Source organism: Lagopus muta, chromosome 4, assembly GCF_023343835.1.
Source record: "Lagopus muta isolate bLagMut1 chromosome 4, bLagMut1 primary, whole genome shotgun sequence".
NCBI lineage: Eukaryota > Metazoa > Chordata > Aves > Galliformes > Phasianidae > Lagopus > Lagopus muta.
The window spans coordinates 35,727,454-35,754,400 of NC_064436.1; the positions used below are offsets into that span (position 1 = coordinate 35,727,454).

General features: G+C 36.0%; 2 protein-coding genes across 5 annotated transcripts in view; one reads left to right on the top strand and one right to left on the bottom strand.

The window, feature by feature from the left end:
- The window catches only part of LOC125691909 (uncharacterized), a 178,565-nt gene extending 153,542 nt beyond the window's left edge, over positions 1–25,023 (top strand). Inside the window, exon 2 of the mRNA XM_048941876.1 lies at positions 23,882–25,023. Coding sequence (XP_048797833.1) covers positions 24,305–25,012 — 708 coding nt within the window. The 5' untranslated portion in view covers positions 23,882–24,304 and the 3' untranslated portion in view covers positions 25,013–25,023. The remainder of the gene's footprint in view (positions 1–23,881) is intronic.
- LOC125691903 (bifunctional heparan sulfate N-deacetylase/N-sulfotransferase 3) overlaps positions 1–26,947 on the bottom strand; it is a 415,179-nt gene that overhangs the window by 199,742 nt on the left and 188,490 nt on the right. The gene's annotated exons all lie outside the window — the stretch shown is intronic.

Here is a 26,947-nt window from a genome sequence, read left to right on the forward strand (position 1 = left end):
AGGGGATGACCTGCTTGAAAGGGGCTCTGTGAAGAAGGACCTGGGACAGCATGTTGGCCATGAACCAGCAATGTCCTGGTGACCAGCAGGCAAGGATACAACCTTTTTTTCTCTGAATTTTCAATTGGTTTTGTAAATCAAAACCCATTTCCTTTTCTTTGTCTACCCATTCTGCTAACCTAAACAAAGGAAGAAACTAGATTTGCTTGACAAATCTGTGCTGACTATTCTTCAGAACTTCATTCTGCTGTTCCAGCATACAACAACGTGATGCAGAAATAGCCTTGCTACCTGCTTGAATATTTCGTTGAGCTCAAGAGGCTTTAATTCCTTCAGCATTCCTCCTTAACCTCCTTCAGCCTGATAGGTACTTAGTGACAGATGGCCTGGTTCAGAGGTAGCCTAGACATACTCCTTACTAAATACCTTCTTTTAAGAATACTCTGAAATACATTAAGCATATTCTAAGTTCATAATTTTTTTCTCCTCTCACACTTGTTACAATTGTGCTAAGTAATAAAATTCAAGACAACAAATAGATTATGCAAACTAGAAATGCTTGTGAAAAACAAAATCAGAGGGTAGATCAGTTATTAACACTCTATAAAATTCCTTTAAAAATTTTATGTAGTCTGACTCCATGTAATAATTACAAAAATATTTTTCATCACAAAATTGGATAGTACTTAGTCACAGCCTTTTAAACAGAATGCTTATTGAAATCAGTGAAGTATCTGCTTCTAGACAAACTTAGTAAATCTTTACAGAGAAAATACAAAAACCTCCTATTGGGCTCTCTGCACTCTCAAAAAAAATTGACTTTTGAACATAATTAAAGCTAATCAAATTCAGGACCTCATTCAGATCCACTATTTTGTGCATATAATACAGGATAAATATTACTTATACAGATTTTTCTTGAGTCATGCATACATAAGTTAGCAGGATGTGGTCTTTCTGGCAGCATCAAGGTACTCCATGACAAAAATCTCACAAATTACAGAAAGAGGAAACTAAATCACAAATAGAACAAAATAATGGCAAAAAAGCTGCAAGTTAGAACTCCAGACTAGTTCTAATTCTTTAAAGTTTACATATCTTTTCATACGTTCCTGTATACAGATATTTTCATTATAGATAAGGATATATTGTTCATACATGACAAATTTTGAGTTGCTATTTTACATAGTGTACAATAAGAGTTCACATATACTAAATCATACTTAATCCTTCTTAATGTAGGACATGCAGTGCAAATTACCAAATAGCATCTTAGTCCTCACGGCTAATTTGATACAATCATGAGTTAGCTTTTCATTAGCCTGAAGTTTAAGAGCATAATTAAATATAGTATAATTTTAGATATCATTTATTAAAAATGAAACAGAGGGGTTAGGTTTAATAGAAAATAAAAAATGATAATACTGTCTATAATAGATTTTTCCATGCCTTTTTGAGCTATAATTCCCTGAATTCAGAATTTAGCATAATACGAAAAAATTTACAAACAGTTACAGTACCTTTTAGCTCTTCAAAGTTTTACTTTCTTCCAGATGTGAAACACTTACTTTTAAGAAAATAAACCAAAAAAAATCTGATATGATCTTTCTGTAAAGGAAAGGTTGAAAGAAGGGCAACTCTTAAAATTTAATGAGAAACTGGCTTAAAAAAGAACTAAACTGGACTCCCCTATGAAAGAGCTATATTGACTTCAAAGTGGGAGGTACACTACGTGAAACCACTATATAATGAAACAGAGAGAAGGCTGGTCCCAAATTATAGTCTGACTCATGCAGTGATTTAACATTTGTGAATTGACTGTATTAAGTGCTGCTGTTAGTTGGCCTTGGATGGAACTGGTCAAAAACTGAGTAGACTCTGCCTCAGAACAATAATCTCATAGAAACATCTGACCCTGCATAGTTTCTACCTTTCTCAGAGCAATCAGAAAGAAACTGGAACATGTATTCTGTGGTATACTGAAGAACATGAGATTAATGCTGGTGATTTAAAGCTTTGCTTATGCCTAGAAAAGCTTAGTAACTATATCTGTAAGTATTATTCAGTAATAATACATGACTCCTTGAACAAGCAAGATGTTTGTTACTGATTCTTTAAGATTAGGTATGCATGTTTATTAAGGTTGAGTCCTGGTTACATTTTCAGTAATCAGAATTAAAGAAGATCACAGTAGAAACACTGCTAGCATCTGGTCTGCAGATATTTGGGATCCAGGCTTTATGCATAATTGAAAGTCGGTGAAGTGTTCAGTTTAACAGGATGAAAACTTTTTGTGCTACTTATTAGACTGGTAACTTATCTACTCGTCCAGCCTGCAGCTAAGGACAGTTATGTCAGAAATAATTCTGGGTTAGACAGCTATGACACAAGAAAAAAGTTTCATGCAGTTTAAGCCCTAAAGCATTATGATTTCTCAAAGCTCTTCTTTAATGTTTACTGATGTAATTCTGGATATTCTTATCTACGTAAATGGCAACCATTCTGTGAGTGGAGCTTTAAGAAGATTCAGTAAATGCAGTTGTAGGAAAATGAGAAGCAGAAAACTTTCCTATTAGAAGTAGAAAATCAAGAGAGTAGTACAAATGAGTGAATTCTTTACAGATGTCTTCAAAAGCATAAGACCAGGGGACAGGCAGGAAAAAAATGATGTTTCTGAATCAAGCTAATGTAACATTATTTTAAGGAACACTCCAGATTACAGAAATTCTAGATTACTTTCCTATGCTTCCTCCATTCAGAATGAAACTAGGTAGTATCTCTATCTTCTCCCAGCTAAATGAAAACGACTGAAGATGAGTTACCAATAAGAGATCAACTCCCAAAGGATTCAAAAGCAGTAATTATTCAGTTCTTGTTGAAAACAGTCAGACCGCACAAAGTAGATCAAATATCAATCGTTCTCCCCCCTTGCAAGACCAAAATAGCCTTAAACATAATTTTAGAAGTGTTTGGAGAGCTGAAGATATCAGGCAGTTTTTGCCTGTTCAGGTATTATAATTATTTTCCCCAATCAGTCACAGATACAATTTGATTTTTGCATTTCTTAAACGTCCAGAAAACGATTTATTCAGGAAGTCTAACATCTTTCATTCTCAGTTGCTATGCTTATGAGAGGAAGAAAAGGATGAAAAGCAAGCAAAGAAAAAAAACAAAACAAAACAAAAACAAAAACCCAACCCTGCACTAAAGCTTTCCTTAGAAAACAATTTTCATTGACAACATTTTGTCCAGGTCCTGCCATCATATCAAAGATGGTTTCATAAGTTTTCTAGTCTTATTTTCTGAGTTCATTTAAAAGAATCTTGTGTTTACATTTGTCTCTTCCTTTAGAAAACAATCAGATGACAGAGGCCTTTTTAACAATAAAAGATAGTTGTAAGTGCCAGTGTCATCTCCAGATGTTTCAAACTTTTTCTATACTGTTCTTCAGAACACATTCTTTGAAACATGAAAAGTAAGTACCTGTAAAGTCAGAAGTTTAAGTTATTTGCAAGTGAAATATCCCAACATATGTGCTACAACAAACAGAAATCCTCTCATTTTATGGTAGACTCCTGCAAGAAAAATAGAGCAGATTTCATACCTCATCACTAGACGACATCCCTAGGAGGCTGCAAGATCAAAAATGAATCAAAACTAACCCTTTTTTTCTGGGTGTGATTTTGCCAAAACATTAACTTCTAAAAATACATTTATAGAAGCACAATTGTGGTATAATTGTGAACTCTACTTCAGTTTGATGCTGCATCAACAAGAGGGAGAACGTAGAAACTACAGAAACACTATCAAATTGAACATGTGCACAACCTGCAAATTCCTACCATACCTCCCAGCCACAGGGTTGTGCTAATGGCAGTTTCTGCTTGTACACCTGTGTAACTGCTGTGACACTCTTCCCACTAGAGCTTTTTGTGTAGAATGGCCCAACAGTGCATTCTTTAAAGAAGCACTGCTAGCCCCAACTTACTTCCTGTCCTTACAGATGCAGTTCATGTTGAACTTTCTCCATAGGCTGCAGTACATGATTTTTCAGAAGAAGCATGCTTGTAGTGCTAATTTTACAGTATTGAATGTGATTGTTGTGGTACAGCAAGCTTTTAGCACACCTGAAACATGCTTAAATAGCTTGTGGTTAATAATTTAAGTATTCATTGCCTAGCACTTACAGAAATAAATGCCAAATTATCAACTATATCTGGCTCCACAAAAGCTTGTACGAATCCAGCATATTTTTATGAACAGTGTTTAGCAACATCTTCTTTAAGATAAACACTTCAACAACTTGCATGAAAGGCCTAATGATATTTTAACAGCTTAACCTTCTACTTTGTTACAGGGGGATTACATCGAGAACAAAAACTGACATGCTTTGAAAATTCAACTTGCAAACATTCATTCATATTTTTTATTTCTTAACTCAGATCTACAAAAAGACTGAAACACTGAGGGGAGAACTAAAGCAGAATAAGGCATCGATATCTAGGACTGTAAATCTCTAATCACCATCAATTCTTTACATGTATATATTTACAGCAGTATCTTCGATTTCCCTTTGTGGTTAAATTTGTATTTTTGTGCCACATCTCAATTTGCTTCCATTTCATGGATGCAGACATCATAGTCTGGTGGTTATTTTATAGCTACATCATTCCAGGAGCATCAAACTAAATACCCACTCTGCTATCTCATTCAAGGTCCAATCATATGGATGCGCTTCAAACACATACTATACATACTTAAACACAAAATACAGCCATTGAGCAATTCCTGTTCACAGTGGCTAAAGCACGTGTCTGGGATACAGAAAATTTAGATTCACTGTTCCCTATAATCTGAAAAAAATTAAAATGAAGCGTCTTAACTGAATGATCTCTATACCTGACTGTAATCATCTTGTTTTTGGATTGACACTGCCTACATTTCCGCTAGAAGTAAGGTTTTATTAAAATAATCTCTTTAAAAGGGGAATATAACCTAGCAGAGAAGAGATCTGAATTCCATCTGCTGCTCCAAGGAGCAGGCAGCTCATTTTACATTGAACAATTATTGCACAAAATGCAACCAACTGTCAATTCCAATGTATTACATGGGGTCCTCTGCACTCTAGAGCTTAACATGCCAAGAAGGGAAGGGAATAAAGAGGGAAGGACCAACATTTCTTTTTGGTTATGTAAAGACTCCCAGTTCAGCAAGTTGGCCTGCTGTGACTCTTCAACTAGAAAGCCCAGTGCAGGATTACAGACACTAAGTGAACCAAACAAGTTGCACAAAGATGTCCTTTTGTGCTTACAGTTACTCTGTCCTGAGCTTGTTATGGCCTGGTCTTTTTATAATCTTCCCAACTTTTGTGAAGGCCACATGTCCTATTCATGCTTTCAGAGTAGGGATAGGTGAAGTTAGATGAATGATATTATGAAATGCTCACTACATTTCCTGGTAGCACAAACACAATCAGTACATATACTTGAATGACTATTTTAATGATTTTCTACTCTCAGAAGAACTCGCTTCTAAATACCAGCTAATCATAATTCAGATTCCATGACAGGATTCCTATAATGATAATTTCTTATTATTCCCTTCAGTCTTTAAAAAAGCAAACAAATAAACAAAAAAAAACCACCAAAACCAAACAGGAAAACGTACAACCCACACTGAATGGGGTCTCCGTCCATTTGAAGTCAATTGCAAAGTTCCTACTTACTTCAGTAGAACAAAATATTTACGAAATAGCATGCTGAAATATGCTGCTCTAAGCACACTTAAATAGCTTATGAAGAACACACTGATGTTTACCTTGAATATGGGTAAGACAAAAATGGGAAGCCTTACAATATTTGCAGCAATATTTTCTCAAACAGCTTTTTCAAATAATTTTCATAGATAATATGTATACCATGTATAATGTTACATCCCTGTTCACAGCAGTGGTCTTTTCTGAACAGAAATGTAAAACTTAACATGCCAAATGTCTACACTTACGTATATAACAATATGAATTAGTTGCACAATATTTTTGGGAAACAAAACAATAGAAAGCAAATGAAAACCTTTTCTGGGAACTGCAATTATGCTGGAAAAATGTTTACTACAGAGAACTCAGCAATACATAGATACCCTAGATTGAATCCTTTCACAAAGTGCAATCGCATTTGAAACACAAAACATAAAAGATGCAAATCCTCAAACCTGTCCAGATGCCTCCATTATGTGCCACCCTGTGTAGTAATTAATCATGCCACTGTGCTTCACACAACGCTATCCACTTCAGAGATCCTATACTTCAATGTATACAAAGATAGTACAGGTCAAAATGAAGAACAAAGACAAGGCAAAGAAAAAAAAAAAAGGCAGAGTACAGAGAACTTTCTGTTCATTCAGTTCTACAGTTTTTACCACTTTAAGATAAGTTTTTTAAAAAAATTGAATACAATTAATGGTGAAGGTCATGTAACACACATCGGTCTCTAGTTCTAAATTTGCCTCTTCTTTGTTTTCACTGTTGAATCATATAGTATAACAAGACATCTTTTGAGAAAGTTCCTGGATTACAATTTAGACTAAAAGAAAAGCAGGTCATGGCTGATATCAGAACACAAAAGGGTCATGTGCTATGTTAGTGCATGAAGGGCTTTTCAGATGAACAGCTGTATCAGAAGTGACACCAATGACAGCTCCTGACCACAGTATCATATAATCTAAAATATCCACCACCAGGTACTCTGTACACTCATTGGTGATATTTCATTTCCTCCTTTTTATTAATAGCAATAATTTTGAATATGATGTAAAGATTGACTTTTTCAGAGCAATATTTAGTATGTTTTATTTTTTTATTTTGGAAGCAACTAATAATTCCAGTTATATACATAGCTCTTTTCCCAATCCAAAGAAAGCCTCACAATATCTCTTAGAGACACAAATCCTTTCATTCATGTTTTATTTGTTCGCCAAGATATACAGGAATCATCCTATCTGCTACTAGCTACCTATGCCTACAGAAGCCATTTATTTCTGCCTCCTTAGGTGTTTAGTGGACAGAGATGGTCACTGCACTATCCAAATCCTCACTGAAAAAAAAAAAAACAAAAAAGAAACAACAAACAAGCAAAAGTTACCAGGCATACATCATATATGTTCAGTCTGTAACTTGTCAATGGCTGAGCTAAGAACTGAGTTGCTATTTTTAACTTACAATGTCTCTAATTTTTGAATGATGCTGACCATTGAACAAAAAACAATCCTATGTGGAATCTTTCTCAGTGTTGTCAGCTTGATTTGTTGGAGGAAAGTGCATTTTTACTTAATGATTAATTTTTACACATAAGCTTCAAGCTTTAAGCATTTTTTTATAGTAATAACAAAGAACCCTTAGAGGCTAGATTGACTGAAAGCACAAAATTCCTCATCTATCTCAACTTTCCTGAATTTGAGGTGAAACAAAACTGTATGGGCCTAGACTCAGACTTCAATCTCATTTTGCTAGACACAATTTCGAGTAACTACACTGACATAAATATAGTTACTTCAGAGTCAGAATAAATTATTATAATCTGTGCTTTTATGACTTTAGATTTAAACATAGATTACGCATAGAAAGAAGAAGAGAAGCTTCTAGTTGTGTATTTTAATGACCACCAGTGAGTTTATTTACAATGTTTTGATCAAGAATATTGAATGCAAATATTAGCAAATATAAAACAAAGTTTGGAATCTTTTTCTTCATCCTACTTTCCTGCTCCAAACACATTCAAATTATGAAACAAATTCAGAATAAGTAGATCCTAGATTTTTTGTTGGTTTTAGTAAGATTCAATACACTACAAGCTCAGCTCATATTTGCACAGAGAGATGAAAGCTACCTCAAACTTACTGTTTCCTTGTATATTTTGTCTGTCATCAGTATTAATTTGAAAGCAAGCTTCTTAACTGAGTAATCTGTCTGGAAACACATTCCTAAGATATTTAGCATGATAGTTTATAGCAGTCACAGAGCTTCAAGGTTATTTTACTCATCTGATGATGCTTTATCCACTGAATTAATGGTTTGGAAATACTTTTTGAATGTTAGAGACCTACTGATGAATTCCTCCTTTAGTAATCAAAATACCTCAGAGGTTTTGCAATAAACTTTTGTAGTGAGGGATATGAGGCATAAAGTACTTTTTTTTTTTTTTTTTTTCATTTTATTTGAAGAGAGGATACTCCGTTTTAACTTTCATGGATATAAACTACAAATTTAATTGCTTCTTTCTTATGCTATTGGCAAAAATCCCAAAGTAAAGCAAAACAAAAAAAAAAAAAACAAAAAAAACAAGTCAGGTCATGTTGCTTCCCAACTTTAGTAGCACTTCTCTGCCAAGCTGAATAATGATATTCTCTGGTCACATGAAGTGAGCAACGAGAAGCTCTTTCTGTTAATGTATTACAAAGACCACACAAATCAGAGACTCTTCAAGGACTAACTGAATTCCAACAGAGATGTAATCTAGCAAATGCATTTAACAGTGGAGCTATTTACCTGAGCAATTTCCTGTATGCCCTTTGCCTATTTCTGCTTGCACTTATCTTTGTATTCCACAGCAGGATGAAACAGTAACAAAAAATCTCCATGAAGGACTGTTTCCTGCAGTTACTTGGTCTGTCCTCTAATCAGTGGGAGGCCAGCTACAGTGAAGACAGATTTGGGTCTTCTGTGCTCTTTACAGAAGAACATTATTTAAAAATAACTGGGATTGTTGTCTTGGCAGTTGGACTCGATGATTCTGTAGGTCCTTTCCAACTGAATTAGTCTTTTCTATTGACCTGGAAGTCCTCTGTGTCATGTGATAAGACTCCAGCTCCCCAGTGCCTAAATGTAATTTGTATCTGTATGACTTCACTAAAATATTAAATTCTGGGAATTACTAGCAGCTCTGAATTAGAAACACCATTTACTACAATTCTTATTGACTGGGATGCAAACAATGACAGTGATGTCCCCTAAACACACTAACCAGCATCACCGGACTTGAATTCCATCCTTCACATGGATTCTGCTGCCTCTCTGACTGAAAGTAGCACATCACCCCAATCTCATCCTCAGCAAATCCTTTTCTTGAATGAAACCAAGCAAGCTTCAAATATATTCTTTCTGCAGAGGAACAAGACTATAGAGAAAGAATACTTTGCTGTACCAAATATTTTCTAGGTATCTTGTACAAGATGACTTTCAAGAATATTTTAAAGACAATTTCAAGGAAGTTCGCAAATGGAAAAACAATTCAAAATTTAAAGCTTTGATCTGTACAGTGAGAAAATTAGAAGGCAGTTCTGTCCTGCAGCTCATTCAACCAACCCCACCTCAGTTCAGTCACCTGCTCTTGAAACTGCAAGGAACTCTGATCCCTATTCTTATATTTTTTGTGAAGCTACAGTAAGCCCTGAGGTATTGCAACCAGAAATGCTGTGAAACCCATAGAGAGACTTCAAGGAAGGAATAACTGCAGGAGTTATTGGATTTGCATCATGTATTGACTGTGGACCCCTTCTACCTTTCCCTGTTACGTTATGCATATTTTAGGGGGAAAATGCTAGGATGATGGAAATGGTATAAAATATATTGTACCCCTGATAGGACATGCATATGAAGTGCTATAAAGGAGAGAATAGAAGACACTGTTAATTCTGTTTCGTTAGTGATTTGTCAATAAGCTAGGATTTTTTCCTATTAAATTTCCCCTTCCTTACTTCTGTCACACGCTCTCACTCACAAATGACATTGTCACCATTACATTTAAGGTCTCAAGTAACAGGCAAGGAAGAATTATAAGAACAAACACCAATAGCAAATCTTCACATTAATAGCAACATCTGAGACCACACTGATTCTCATTAATAGCTAAAACAGCAGAAAACAAAAGCCTTAAGTAAATGATAGCCAGAGTTTGACAGGCATAAAAAGCAGTACAGAAGAAAAGTTTTTCATACCATTCTCATTGAGCAAAAAAAAAAAGAAAATTTACAAAAACTTACAGGCAGTTCATCTCAGTTTGCACTTATGGACAAGCTTGGTGATAGGTCTGAAACTTCATTTCAAAGTTTTGCACTATCACACAGGTGAATTGAAACAAAATCTTTGGTGTTTCACTACTATGTTCCCTATATGCATGATATTTCTATACTTTTATAAGCATATGATGCATATAAACACTGCATACATCCTCATATAATCTAATTGTTTACCTCATGTAATTAGGCTATATCAATTCAAATGTACAGTGGCAACTATTTTAAACCCACAAACTAACAAGTAAATAAATAAATAACTCCATAGTAACAGCAGCTAGTCTAAAGCAGTCAGAATTCACTGTCAAAAATTAAAGTCACTGTATTTATTTTTTATGATTTCTTTTTAACAGCACTTTTTTCACATATTATTTCAACCATTCCTTTTAGGCTTTAATTTTTGCATTAAGAAAAAAAAAGTCATGAAAGATCTAATACATAAAAATGTGACTGAACAGAACTGAAAAGGAGAAAAATGTGTAGGGCCTAATATAATAATTGTTAATCAGTGTTGCTGCTCTTACTTTTATTAACATTGGAACTGCTGTTTAGCACTTAGATCCTTTCTGCAGTTCGTTCATCTTCATTTACTTCTAGGTGGAAAATGCAGTTTAACTGATGATGCTTAACATGTTTCTTGGGTATGAGCTTCCACTGCTTTCTACATCTAATGTTAAGGTGTACATAAGGTGCACTGGTTAACTTCTTTGTAGCCTACAGTAAAAATGTGTACGATGGCACCGTCAAAGGATCGTGGGCAGCTGCTACTCACTGCTACCATCTAATGGTAGAGAGCACATTGCAAGTGTGCAGTGAAATGGAACAACGGAAGTTCCTTGGAAATTTCTCAATTTCATAGGTGTTCATCAGCCTAGAAAGCTGTATTCCTGTCCCGTGTAAGTTTAAGTAATGCTTATGTGCATTTATGTGTGTATATGCAGCATTCAGAACATTTTAAAAACAAAAAAAAAGTGATATAAAAAAGAAAAAAAAAAGTATAAAATTTCACTGCATTTTGGATATCTTCCAATTAAAACTTCACACAAAAGGTGAAATAGTACAAGAGAAGAAAAGGAGGAATAGGGCCCAAAGACACTGAGCAAGCAGAAAAAGAAGTGAATCAGCAATAAAAATCTTGGGTGTTTTTCCTTTCAGAAAACAGACTAGGGTAACTCCTGAGGACTGTGATTAACAAACTGAAGAGTGTTGGCAGGACAATCATCTATTTCAGCAGAGACTAAAATGAAGTCTGAGAAATATTTAAATTAAGTTAAAAAACATTATGATTTTTAAAATAACAAGACTGTCAACAGTAACATAAGCTGTGTTTTGTGGAAAGCCCACAGGATGACAGAGACATGCACAATATAAACTTGGTTATTCACACCAGGGAGTCTGTTTGTTCCAGCCCCCTGATTAGGCTTCAGGCTGGAGACATACCAGTTAATGACTTCCTAACAATTAATGTTCAAGTGCTAGATTTGAACCTCAGAGTCCATCCTGTTTTAGTCTGTGAAAAAAAGCTTCTATAAGCTACACAATGAGGAAAAAACATTCTCACATCCTGTATTTCCTGAAGGTTTTTACTGGATAGGCAGAATTACAGGTAATGCCCAGTTTTTGCATATTATTTGTTGGAGACAGCTGCACAGATTCCTATTCATGGGCTGCCACTGAACTTTGCTAATGCGTACAATTCCAATGCATCACTGAAGTCATCTGTAAGTACAAGCAAGACTTCTATTCTTCCAGAAGAAAAAATCAAGGCCCAATTTCTCCATTCTCACAAAAAAACTGTTTCGCAATACAGATCACACTTCAACAGAAAGAAATGAATTATTTGTTCTCTATCTGAGATTGTAATCTAGAACTACCTGGTAAATAAATAACTATTTTGAATGTTACTGCCTTGAAGGCACTGATTACTTCTCTTTTGAAATGAGTAAATCATACAGTTCCTTTTGCTTTTCATTTTACACGAGGAATTGCTGCAGAATTTACCATGAGCCAGGTTCCCTTGGCTACAATATCTATCACTGGTTGCTGTTGCCACGTCCATGTTCTGGAACCACTGAAGCACAACTAACACAAGCTTATCACATTCCTGCAGCATAACCTCCCTCAGATTTAGAGTTAGGTTGTCAGCTCTTACATTTAGCCTTCTACAGTATTTGAGATGCAATTATGGAACAGAACAAAAGAATAAAGCAAAACAAACCCAGACACTCTAATACAAATGTCATCTCTTTATGAAGCTAGGAGTGTGCTCATTAGATCTCTTGGAGTCTGTAACATTTCATGACTGCTATTCCTCCAGGTTCTCAAGGAGAAGTGATAAAGACATAAAAATTCTGATATTTGCTTCCTTCTTCTCATCTTCTATGTACATGAGGTTGCACTAATGCTGTCAATTATCCAGGCATCACTTGGGTTTTGCAGAACAGTTCTTTTTCTACCTACTGGTTAGGTAAGAGAAATGCTCTGGAGTGCATAATTTCAATTCTTTACAGCATGTTTGTGAAGAGAGACAATGAGGTTATTCCTGAATTTTAGGATAGACCCAATTTTATGTATGACTTTGGTGTTGCTCTTCATTTTTATTTTTAGTGATAATGGATTGCTTGCTGTCTTTGATAAACACTTTCAAGGTGCTTTGTGAATTTTATCTTGCTATGATCTCTTATATATGTGATACGAATATGTAATGCCTTATGAATAGAACTACCAGTTAGCCTGGAATACTACTAGTTAACCTGGAGTAAAAGGAAGAGATTTCAAATAATGCAGACAAATATAAATACTACAACAAAAAATAACATGCTGTGCTTTTCTGATTGTAGGGATTTCTATCCTGGATCATGCTGCTGTAATACATGTTAATGCTGTGAGCTCACACCCAGAGAATGGTAGTCAATAGCTCAACGTCTGGATGGAGATCAATGACAAGCGCTGTCCATTGGGAGTCAGTACTGGGGCCAGTGCTATTCAACACCTTCATCAATGACTTCAACAGTGGGATGAGGGCAAGTTTGTGAACGGCACCAAGTCAGACTGGACCATGCTCCAAGCAAACTGATGTAGCTGTAGATGTCTCTGTTCACTGTAAAGGAGTCGGAATAGGTGATCTGTAAGGGTCCATTCCAACCCAAACGATTCTATCATTCATCAAGGCCAGTGTGCTGGTTTTGGTATAGATAAGCACTAATTCAATCACTGCTACCATGAGAGCAATCAATGAATACTAAGATTCTTAAGTGACCTCTTGGAAGTAAACCCCACCCTACTAATTCACTTATTACAATGTTTAGATTTCCAAGGATGTTGCTTCTCTTTAAAGCTGTTATTGTCCACATATAAGTACATACATACTTAGAGTATAAGTGAGGTATTCATTTTACAAAAATCCAGTAACATATTTACAGCATCTCAAAACCTAACCCATAAATGTTCCTGTATTATTTTACTGTATGTTACTAACATACAATAGTACTACTTCATCTGCCTTCTGTAAAGCCTAAGGCTTGGTGAAAGGCATGAATGTAGACAATCCATCCTATGCTTGATAATTAAAGAGGAATAAAATTATTCTCCTGTTATAGTTAAAATGATTAAAATTCCATAGAGACCTAGTTCACTATGCTACTAAAATAAGAAAAAATTATGTGAAGACCATCTTATCTAACTCTTGCCAAATATGTTGAAAACAGTTTATGTTCTGTTGTTCATGGAAGTTAAATGTTTAATCTTGGCTCAGACTTTCCAAGCCACTGGCAATCATGGACATTCACACATTTTGTGGATCCTTGCAAGGCAGTTAAGCTCCTAACAGCCAAAACATGAGAGAATATTAATGTGTGGTGCCAATATTAAGTGCCAATAAGAAGGTACTGAGATATCCAGAAGTATCCAAAAATGTCAGTTAGAAAATTCTAGGAACCTAGGAAATTAAATATGGTTTAATACTTTTCAAAACCCAGGCATTATTAGATAACTTCCTTATCATCCTTGAAAATCTCATCCTGCTAATAAATCCTTTGCTACACTGAGAAGGTTGCACAGAATTACTTCAAAAACTGACAACACCCCTCCAAGGTACAGCTTGCTAACATGTCTTGTCGTCTCTACATCTGCCATATTGAAAACCCTTTGGGAAATGAACAATCTTCATTTCCTTTTCAGAGCATTGAGTACGATACACAAGTTTAAATAATAAAATTAATTATGTGCCAAGTCACATAGAAACATCAAGGAACTTATTTTATGTTTTTTTTTTTTTTTTTTGACATGAAATCTGAGACCTCAGAAAACAGCATATCATCTTCAAGTTTTATAATAATAATTATCCGGGCCTAAGTACAAACAGAAAAATCCTGACTTCTTACTTATTTTTGCTCTTTTTTCATAAGGTCCCAAAGACTCCAGAGTCACCATCTTCAAGTTCCCTAAAGGCCCACTGAACAATGAACAAAAAAAAAAAAAAAAAGGACGGAGGGAAACCATAGCATTTTCTAGACAAGTCCTAAACTCTTCATGACAATTTCTTGGCTTTTTTTTTTTTTTTTTTTTTTTTCCCCCTCACTGAAAATCTGATGCTTCTCCCCTTTCAGCATGAGAACTTTTCAGGAAGGAACTATTGATGCCAAGAGACAGCAAAGCAACACAGGACTATACCACAGACAGAAACTGCTCCAGAACATACCCTAAAAATCTGTGGGGAATCAAAAGGACACTGTAGCCAGCTATGGTTGCCTTCTGTTTAAATAGGTGTGTTCTTGAACAAGAACTGAAGCCCACAAGCATCCTCTACGATTGCAAGTATTTTCCACAAAGGTGCTGAAGTTATTTCTTACATCTTCAATATCCTTGACTTCAGAAATGTATAAAAAAAGACAACTACTGTACTCAAGCCTATAAGAATATATCCCATCTATATTACATATAAGAATACATCCCATCTATATTACAGTCTAATAATAGTAACTGGGGTTGAGTATTTATAGCAATTTCTTTTGCTTATTAAGCATCACTATACCCTCAAGCCAGTTCTGTAGCAAAGAACAGTCAAGATACATTTTTAATGCTGTCTGTATTCCCCATGGTACATCATTAATTTTTATTTTTTATTTTTTTCCCAAAGATGTATGCCTTCTGGGCACCAAGGTTTCGGGTTTAGATAAGAATTTGATTTTGCAGCTGTGTCAGTGTGTGTATTCATGCGCTTGTTTGTTTTGGATTGCTTTTTGTTTCTCTCTGAGATACTTTCTAAAATAAATCTCAAACCCAGCTTGGCATTGGGAGCACACTGTATGACTCACACTTGAGGAAAAACTGTCACACTGTCTCTTTCCCTGTTACATTCCCATGTGTTTTTTCCAGATTTAGTTTGGACTATGGGATCACCATTTGGCCATGTACTGTTCTGTGTATAGCTCAACAGTATGCAATATGGGGCAAGAAAACAAGACCTTATTATTTCCTGTAGATTTCTGAGTTAAGATTCCCAAAGAATTTAAGGATATCTTGAGAATCTTCTATTGCTATTAAAAGAAATGTAAAATACTGTTTAGCATTAGAGCAAAGGCACAAAAAGCGTATCTGTTCACATCTGGCACATTTCAAAACAGTTTTTATTACTAGTTGACATATATTTAACTGAAATTCTACCGTCGCTAGAAATGACATTTCTGTATTTGATGACTTAGTAGACCAACAAGGTTTCAAAAGTTAGGGTTCCTGGTTGTCTTGTAAACTAGTCATTTTATTGTATAGTTTCAAGGAATTCATGAAGTCTCAGTTTTCATTTTGCTAAATGGTTCTTGTTTTACACTGATACTTCAACTCTTACAGATTCATCCAGGTCGCTACTTAAACTCATTTTTAGCTGCATATATGCACAGAATTTGATACATTTTACTTTCTGATTTTGACAAAGCCTTAATTATCTAGTTGAACTGGGCGCTAGATTTTATGCTTTAGGTAGAAGATGCTAGATATGCTGAAAGGATGAATCTAACGAAGACTATTATAAAATGTTGGTAGTAACATCAAAGAATACATTGACCTTTTAAGTAGCTGGGAGGTACAGAGGTCATATATACATGAGAACTATCATTAATTCAACACCAACCATGACTTTTTCACTCCTCATAAGACAGAAATAGTATTATTGTTATTGTTATTATTATTTCTTCCACTGAATGAGAAAGAAGGATACTAGTAAGATTTGCCAGATGTGAAGTACATAGCCTAAAATGTTCATTAATTGAAACAATTAGTTCCGCATTTTTTTGTGTGTGCTTATTTTTACAGTCAAGATCACAGTTTTGGAACTCTCCTATGCAATTGTACCTGTTTATACTTGTGTGTGTACAATTGTCAAAACCACACACAAAACAGTAATTCTAGGCGCACACAACCAGATTAATCACATATGTTTAAGGAAGTTTCAGACCCAAAGCCAGTTAGCTAATAAACTATCTTTGGCAATGATATCACTGATAACTATGTGGCACTATTAATTTTGTTTAGAATGTTTGGAATCCGCGACTGTGTGCAAGTCATCAACTTCTCAAATGTATCAGAAGAAAACAACCAAAATCCATGGAAACTGCTTATGACTTCAATTATATCTTTTACTGACATCTACAATAAAACAAGGAAAATTCTTCAGGAGTTTGGAACATGATGAAAAAAAGCTCAGAAAGAAGTACACAGAAGTCATCTCACTCTTGTGAAGCTTTGAAAGAAGCAGGATGGATTACACTGTTTCAAGAGTACCTCATGCAGGATTTCCCTTTGCAGACTGACCTGTTAATGCTCAGTAGCATGTCTTCAGCAGTGCTGTTTTTCTATTAATCTTAGCTTAATTTAGCTACTGTTTGAGTGAGTTCTACCTCCTCTACTACAGTGCTATGAAGTTACATAAATAACTTTGAGACTGGAAGAAAATTTCATTACTCAGGATCTGGCAACACACTGCTTTAATGGGAGCTATCCCAAATAGATCACTGAAATAACTGTATGTCGTGCCAATATCAATACTGTTTGTCTGCCCTTCACTATAGATCTTTCTGCCACAACCCATTAAGTTTTAACACTTCTTTTTGATCCAGTGGTGGTGCTGGCTTTTTTTCTCCACAAAGACCAGAAACTAGGATAAAGTGAAGCATCTTTAATAACCTGACATCACAGTTTGTGGTTCAGAGAAGAAATCTTGGAAGGATTTACCATAGATACGAGAAACAACAGGGATACCTTATGTGATAGTAAAAAGGAATCTAATTCACTGCTAGTCTCTCCGTATGTACTAAGCTAATTAAGGTCACTTTAATCACCATAAATTTACCATAATGAGAAGATTCATGCATTATGCAAAGTAGTGTGCCACAGCACATTTCATTTTTATATGCAAAAGAAGAGCATAGATAACAGAAGATAAAACTGGATCTTAAAGCAAGTTTCATTAGGTCATACAGATTTGTTTCTCTTAGATTATAACCCAGGCATACAACAAAGGATATAAAAGTGGATTTCATACTATTTTCATAGGGAAAAATCACATGGTAGAATTAATATTGAAGTAACACGTTACTTTTAAAGAATGAATTTAAACAATTTGAGTAATATTTAGCAATTCAAGATGATGTTCAAGAAAGAAATTTCAGGCTATTTCCAAACAGAAGTATATATTTTACAGCAGTACCAGAAGTTCAGGAAGAGGCAAGCATCTTCTACCTCAGACTTCATTTTCAAAGATCCCACTGGTCTCCCATGTCACACAATTTGATCAGGCACAGAAGACATGAGATTTCTAGAGAATTCTTGAGTAGCTTCAAAATAGGAAAGAACAGCACATTCTGTATGGCTATCTCATGTACTACTAATTCTCATTTCCTAATTTCGTATAAGAAATATAAGCTCTTATTGGCTGTTGGAGAGGGGCTAGAGCAGATAGGAATATCTTAAGCATATGCTATGAGAAAGTCTTACAAACTCAGGCCCCTACACAGCTCAGTAATTCCTATTAAACACAACTTCTCCAAACTTGATCTTTAGGACTGAAGTTGCCAATGCCCTAGTTGACTGACTGAATTCATTCAGATTCATTAGAATCAAATTTCATGCATAGCACAATAACTCTTGTCTTAATAATGTGAAAACTAGAGCATGTAGATGTAATCTTTGTAATACCATAATAATCTAACCCCATCCAATCAAATTTTCCATGCTCAGTAAAAACACAAAGGTGAGGATGTTTTCATACCTATAGAGCACTTCATTTGAATATGCATTTAGAAGTCAAATTTAAAAGTGATATTGTAACAGCTCTGACAACAGCATCAGAGGCTATAGAGAATTTACTACTGGAAAAACTCAACGGCTTCTGCGTAGCTGCCTGGCAGAGCCCAGCATCCCTCTTTGTTCCCTTCTGGGAGAAATGCAGATTCTGTAAATACAGAGAGAGAGGAAAGGGAGAGGCTGCACAGAGGTCAGAGTGCCTAGATACTCTGCCTGTTTCATGAAGTAATTATCAGAAAAGATATGTGGTGAAAAAGCCCTGCTATGGGTGTATGTGTCACGAAGAGTGCAATCATGTAGCTGAGCATTGCTAAATGGCAAAACCACCAACGATGGATAAGTCAAAAACAGCATATAACTTGACTGACTGGATTATACGTAACTCACTTCTGAAAGTAATGCCTTATATTTATTTATTTCCATGGAAATGACAACAGATACAAAGAGAATGATGATTCTAACAGACAGAGTAAATTCTCAGCTACAAAACATTATTTTTCAGCATAGTCACCAACACTAGCTGTGCACTTTTTGCTGGTGATGAACAAGAGCCTGCATGCCATACTCTGCACCAGCACAGGTGACCCACAGTCACCACTGCTGAAACATATCATTCACCACCACACTGACCTCATATCTACAGGTTGGTCTCCAGTAACATTCAGCAATCACTGATGAATGTCAATGGATGCCATTTCTTCCACGTGGAGGAATTCAATGTCACACCTTTGCTACATCCACACTTCCATGTCAGACACCATTCCGTCAAACTGCTCCTCTGCTGCCATCTGTCACACGGAGACAAAGTGCAACAGAATACTGGTTGGAGGGTTCAACCTCTGCAGCCATAACACCACCACCTGCCTCTGACATTGTGGACCAACATAGTAAAATAGGAGACATTATTTTCAGAACAGTCTTCGCATATAAAATGAATGAAAGATCCAGACTGAGAGAAAGTAACTTAGCATCCAAAATGTCATTGATCATCACAAAAACCCTTGTCTTCAATTGAACATCTAATTTCTCTGGAGTTGAGTAGATGTAACAATACACATTCAATGTCTTAAAATAGGCAGAATCTTATCTTGTGTCCAATAGCTTGTTTTTGCAAATATTTACAGCAAATCTGGATTTTTCTGAACACTATGATCAATGTATTGTGTGCTTTTTATATCTACACAGAAACAGTTTTTCTTCATGGAACTATGGAATTGGATTATGAAGAAATACACAAAAATGACACCCACTTCTCTTAGAGCTCAATGTGTATTTTTCTAACATCCTACATCTGTTTCTCTCTAGAATACACACATCAACTTTTGTATTCTGATAAAGCTAGCAAAAGATGAAAATGTACTTGTTTCCAAGCTGTATTTTTCTGGCAAGTCATTTGCCTGTATAAGAACACACAAAAACATACATGAAAGTAAGGGTTAATTATTTCAGCAAATAAACTACTTCAAACTAATTAACTCCACAAATGTACTACTCATATGAAACACAGTAACAGAAAAAAAAAATATATATGAATATAAAAAATTTCCTAGTGGTGATTAGTTGTATGTACAATATAGCACAAAGTAATAAAACCCAGTCAGGGAATTAAGAACCCTGAAATGTTATTTTCTGGGAAAAGATGACAGAAAAGTCATGAGATAGAATAGACAATTGCTGACTTTTTAAATCAGAGCAGATGCTGCAGAATTCCCTGTGTGCTCAATCCTCTGCAAATCACGCAATACCACATTATGTATACTTCTCATGTTATTTGAAAAACTAAGAGCAAGGACTAGCTGAATGATTTTCAGTATTTCTGTTTTCAGCCGTACCTGATTAACATTTTAATATTGGGAAAAACAAGCAAACAGCTAGCTAGCTAATCACATCCATCAGTACCGCTCATTTACTACAAAGAAATAAATTTCTGACAGAACATAGAACTCTCCGACTAAGAGACTCTGAAGTCACAGAAAATAACCGTGTTATTTCTCATCAAAACTGTATGCACAGGACACATACATATACTGAGAGCCCACAGTCTGAAATGCTGAGAATGGGAGTTGTAGCTTTTGTAAGCTAAATTGCAATCTCAGATTGGGCATTGATTTTGCTAGATGTGCTTCAAAAGGAGAGCATAAAGTCAAAATCTGAACAAATTATATGCCATGAACATCGTGCCTCATGCTGCAGTCCACATTCAGGTCAAATATATTCCATTGTTACTGTGCATCTAATGTGTATCTAATGTATTTTCTTGCAGCGTCCTTCAGATTAAATAAATGCAAATATTCAGACTGTACCGAACAGACTGAAAATTCTTGGCAAAAGAATGTTCCATCTGATCACAAAACTAGTGGAGTATGACAGGCACGTATTTTATTTTCTTCTTAACAAGAGCCCTGCCTCAGAACCGTGTATTTTGAACTTGGTTCTCAGAGCACTGGTTTGTTTCTGAGTACTCACACCACACGCCTCCAAGCAGCTACGTGAATGCAAACGGAATTGCACCATGGACTGGAACACGCAACACAGTAAAACTAGCTTCTCTAGCTGAAATTTCAGATGTTGGTAACATTAAACCACAGTAGATTTGAAAATGAATTACAGATGAATTTGCACATTTGCATGTAAATGCAAGCACCTTCCTTTAAAAAACAAACAACTGAAACAAGTATCATGCCATTTTTGAAGTTATTAAGCTGTAATTATCTCCCTCCCTCCTTTTTTTTTTTTTTAAATACATGAAACAAGTCTTTCTGATACTTGTAGCTGCTAAATAAATGGTTCTATACTTACCTTTCAAAATATTTTTTCAAGTCATTTCCATGAGAATGGAAAAATCAGGATGAAAAATCAAAAGAGGAATATGACAAAATTTGCTTACAATGTATGAGCAGTGGAAGGCAGAACAGTGTGATGCTTATTACCTGGTACCTGTTTTCTAATTCTAGCCTTATACGTCATGCATTCTCCAAAACAGAATGTAGCAAGGTTCAGGTTTTTTAAGAACATTTCAACACTGGCCAGAAGACAGGGAAGGAAAGTAAATGCCTCAGTTCAGAAAAAGATCTCAAGATTCTTTTTCACCAAAAACAAAACTTAGCAGCATCCCCATTTCAGAGGAGAATTAAAAAAATGTCTTCTGACTTTTTTTTTCTTTAAAGCATCAACATTCTCAATGGTGAATGGCACTGAAGGTCTTTTCTAAAGGACATATTCTTCACATGAGAATTATTTAGGTTACACTTTAATTTCTGGATCAGGACCTGTTAGAAGTAGGAGACTGTCAGAACATTTCTAAGTTATTCCCCTTGTTGATACCAGCTGACACAAACATTACAGTTCTTAAACAGAGACAGAGAAAGTAGAAGATGAGAAAATGATGTAGACTTTATTTACGAGACTGGTCCACCCAACAAAATTGAAAGAGAGTAACAAATAATTCGTGGTCATCTTCTACCTGCATAAACCCTCAGAGCAGAAAATTTTCCACATAACCTTTCAATGTATTAACAAACCCAATTCTATTGAATTCATACAAAATTTGATGACCCTTGGAATAGTTAATGGCTGTTTAAGAGTAAAATTTAGAGGAAGATTTCTGTCATTATTTCTTACATCAAAAAAAGAAGAAACACATTTTACATTGGAAAGCGCTGTTAATTTTTACTTTGGATAACTTCAACCTGCTGGTGCTGAGATTTTGATTAACACAGGTTTGCTAAACAAGATAAACCAGTGTTGTTAAGTACATGTTAAGTACTTCTTAGACAAAGCATTAACATTTTACCATTCATATTTTATCTGTTTTCTAGACATTGCAAATATAGTTCTGTCTAACTTACAATAATAAATTGCTGTATAAGCCAAATTTTAAATTGATCATTGTATTTTATTACTCCCTAGCCAGCCTTTATCTAACTAGCTGGACCATAAAGAATTTATCAACAAGAGATGCATCCTTGCCTAAAACATCTTTCATTGAATTTCAGATTATATTGAAAACAACTTAAAGGAACTCCTGCATCTATTCCTGAAATGAGGAAGCTCACGTGGTGAAGCATAGGCTAATAAGATGTAGCAATGGTCTGGTGTTGGTTAGAAAATACCGCTGTATCTTATCTTCAAGCAACCAAAAAAAAACCTGAATGTTTGAGCCTGCTATATATACCATCACAGAAACAAAGCAAACTTTAGAAAAAGAGCCCTGAAACAACTGGGGTTGAATTATTCACGAGCACAAATTGTCTCTACAATTTTATATTTCATTTAAAAGATGGGACATGACTGCAAAATTATTCAGGACTGCAGCTTTGCATACTGAGTCTTGTTATAGCACTAAGGAATACCACTCAAATGAGAAATGAATTTTATAAGTTGTTTGCTAATATTGCTTTGGTTTGTCTAAAAAGAAAGTATGGAAAGCCTACTGTTGTCTGTGCAATTCTGACAAAAGAGACATTTTCAAGCAATTGAAGAGAGAGAGGAGACAGAAACCCAATCCCAGTCAGGCCAGTAAGCAAAATCTGATTCTGTTTGCACAGTTTAACTGCATGATGTTTCTCCTTACATTCAGCCTTCATTTTCCTCATACATGAGCTACTCAGTGGACATCAATCCTGATTGGTCATTCTCTCAAAGATGTCCTAAGTCTAAGCCAATGCCTATGCCCGGAGTTACTAACTACACCAGTGGCTTCTTATTTTACAGATGTTTCTTCCACAAATCCTTGTTTTAGAAGAGCAAAATCCAGCACCACTGATAATCTGCCAGAATTTTGAACAAAATAAGGCTAGTTTTGTAATTCACAGAACAATATTAGTTTATTTTTATAACTGCTGTATGTACTCATGGGAGAGTATTTAATTCTGTCACCAATACTATTGCATTTTTTTAAACATTCATTTTTACTGATGTTTAACTGTCACTAACACTGTTGTCTTTATTATTTCAGTTTTAACAGCCCAACAACAAAATCGTGAAATGAGATCATCTTCTTCAGCCCAATCCAATCCGTGTTGCTGTTAGAAAGTAATTCTATTCACCATTTTCCTTGGGCTTTCAAGTCACCAATTCACCCTACTTTTGCACTCAGAAGGGAAAGCTCAGATAGGATTTCCTTTTCTGTTATATGATCGTTATTACAGTTGTAATCACAGTCAAATACTCTAGCAATAAAGTTAAGAATTAAAGAATGGAATAAGATTGACAAGAAAGGTGTATTATATTGTACATTTTAATCACAAAGATGTTAGAATGTTTTTGGTTTTTTTTTTTCCTGTTGGACCACAATTTTAGGCTGTGGTCACTTTCCTTCATCATAAATAAAATTTTTGTTAACGTTTCAAATAAGCAATGGAAAAATCTTCAGCTGATTTTTAGTTTAGCCCAGTTTTTTGCATGATCACAGATCACAGAATCACAGAATCACCCGGGTTGGAAGGGACCCCAAGGATCATGTAGTTCCAACCCCCCTGCCTAGCAGGGCCACCAACATACATATTCAGATCAGGTTGCCCAGGACCCCGTCCAACCTGGCCTTAAACACGTCCAAGGACGGGGCATCCACAACCTCCCTGGGCAGCCCGTTCCAGGGCCTAACCACTCTCCTAGTAAAGAACTTCCCCCTAACATCTAACCTAAATCTTCCCTCCTTCAACTTAAAACCATTTCCCCTAGTCCTGCTGTTGTCAGCCCTTTTGAAGAGTTTACTCCCCTCCTGGGTGTAGGTTCCCTTCAGGTATTGATAGGCTGCAATGAGGTCACCCCGCAGCCTTCTCTTCTCCAGGCTGAACAAGCCCAACTCCCTCAGCCTGTCCTCATAGGGGAGGTGCTCCAGCCCCTTGATCATCTTAGTCGCCCTCCTCTGGACCCTTTCCAAAATCTCAATGTCTTTCTTGTACTGAGGGCTCCACACCTGGACACAGTACTCCAGATGGGGCCTCACAAGAGCCGTGTAGAGAGGGACAATCACCTCCCTGTCCCTGCTGGCCACCCCTCTCCTGATGGAGCCCAGGATCCCATTTGCCTTTTGAGCTGCCAGAGCGCACTGCTGGCTCATATTCAGTCTCTCGTCCATCAGGACCCCCAGGTCCTTCTCTGCCGAGCTGCTCTCAAGGACCGCTCCTCCCAGCCTGTACAGGTGCCTGGGGTTCTTCCGGCCCAAATGCAAAACCTTGCACTTTGCCGTGTTGAACCTCATCAGGTTCACCCGAGCCCAGCCCTCCAGCCTGTCGAGGTCCCTCTGAATGGCATCCCTTCCTTCCACTGTATCAACCGCACCACTCAGCTTGGTGTCGTCAGCAAACTTGCTGAGGGTGCACTCAATTCCCTCATCGATGTCATTAATAAAGATGTTAAAGAGCACCGGTCCCAAGACAGACCCTTGGGGGACACCACTTGTTACCGGCCTCCACCTGGACATAGAGCCATTGACCACCACCCTCTGTCTGCGGCCTTTCAACCAATTGCTTATCCATCGGGTCGTCCACCCATCAAATCCACTTCCCTCCAATTTGGAGATGAGGATGTGGTGGGGGACCATGTCAAAGGCCTTGCTCAGGTCCAGGTAAATGACATCGGTCGCCTTCCCTTCGTCCACCAATGCCGTCACTCCATCATAGAAGGCCACAAGATTAGTTAGGCATGACCTTCCTTTGGTGAAGGTCATGCCAACTTTGATGATTTGTCATCCCTGCTAGAAAAGATCAATGTACAGACTGAACCTAGATAAAGTTTAGCGTCTGGGGAGCTGTTGAGATTTTAGTTTTGAAATGTTTAAAATTGAACAGCTAAACAGGAACAAACAAAATAAAAATTCAGCTTTTGCCCTCTAAGACAAGCAGTTCCTTATTTTTATAGTAAGATTGAACTATTGTAGGTAATTGATTGCATTTGTATTTGGACGTCATTTGGAAGTAAATAATTGAAATTTCAAATGTTAGACAAGACTTTGAGTGGCTGAATTGTATTTGTAAGGTAACATCAAGAGAAATTGCTCTTATTCCTATGTTGATGGGCTCTATTCAGCAGCTTCTCAAAGCATTTCTGCATTTGAATGGTCAACTGATGCTACAGCTAGTTTTTTGTTTTTTTTTTTTTAACATAATTAATACAGTGCTTTTTTCCAACACAGTTTTCACAGTCTTTACCAGACCTGTCACACAAGGGATATAATTAACTTTAAAATAGATCTTTAGATGAAACCAATGCATCAGTATAATTTCCAATTGGATATATTAACGAGATCATTACCTTAAGACTTGGAAGAAAAAATGGAATGGTCACATTTGATTCTTGGCTGTGAGAAGCTAGCTCATTTGAGGATGATTGCATATTCAGTCTCCTTTCACGCTAATCTCAGCTCTTCCCATTGGCTTTGACACATGGTCAGACTTAACAGCAAAGCAAATGCCAGTCCATAGTCTCTAAAAAACTAAATTAAGATTAATATTTAAATAAAACATCACAAAACATGGAGATCATGAAGCCATCCTCCACATAAGCACCTTTCCTCCTGCATACTTTCTTTTGTTTTCATCAACAGTAAACATACTACATCACTAGTTTCCTTTAAAAGACACCACAGAAAACATGGCAAAGAGTATAAGGCTGGATGTATGTATCCATTTCATACTAAACCACCTCTGCTGCTGGATCTTGTATAAGACATAGCTAATCTTTTACAAGATAAATAAGAACATTTAAAGTATGAATTGAGATGAGTACATCTAAGGGGCATGTGTTTTCATTTAAACCAAATGACAATAGGTAGTACTGCTAGAATATTATCCCATTTGAATTAGTCATATTTTAGAGATAGGAGACTGCCCATTCAATCAAGTTTAATTACTGGCACTGGACACTGTTGTAGCCATTTACTAAAGTTTAGAAATGATCTGATGTTATGCCTGCCCATGCTGTGATAAAACCTTGCTCCGTATTCATTAGAATAGCAAAGTGAGTATAGAAGTGTGAGAATTGTTAAATAGAAGAAAGTAATAGAAAAATAAGAGGAACATTCAGTGTTCTACCAAAGAAAAATATTTTGACAGACTGAGGAGAAATTTTCTAGGGAGACTTCCAGTTCAAATGTTTTGCCTTTTCAACACATCTGGAAAAGCATTAGGAGGTGGTCTGGGGAAGTAAAAGTTTGGATGAGATGAGAAGCATTGTCCATCACTGATTTTTGAGCTGAGGGGAAAGAACACAGAGAAACTAACTCACAAGTGTATCTCTACACCATATGCTCCTAATCCTTCATCATGTTTATGAGGCTACCAGCATAATGTGTTCCTATGCCTCTCTTTAAAAAAAACATCAAACGTTATCTGACATTCTAACAGAAATGCTCCCTTGTATGAGCATAATGCATTCCTGGGACTTACATTACAGTTCATAACTACCATATGTGTTTTATTTTATTCTACAGAAGATAATTATCAAATTATCTTGAGATATTAAATTCCTTCCAATTTTTCTGACCTTGCCGTAAATAAACATCCTCATTGCTTAGAAATAAAAAAGCCTGAACAAATGACCACTTGCTCTCTTCCTAATAATGTTATCTTATTCAATT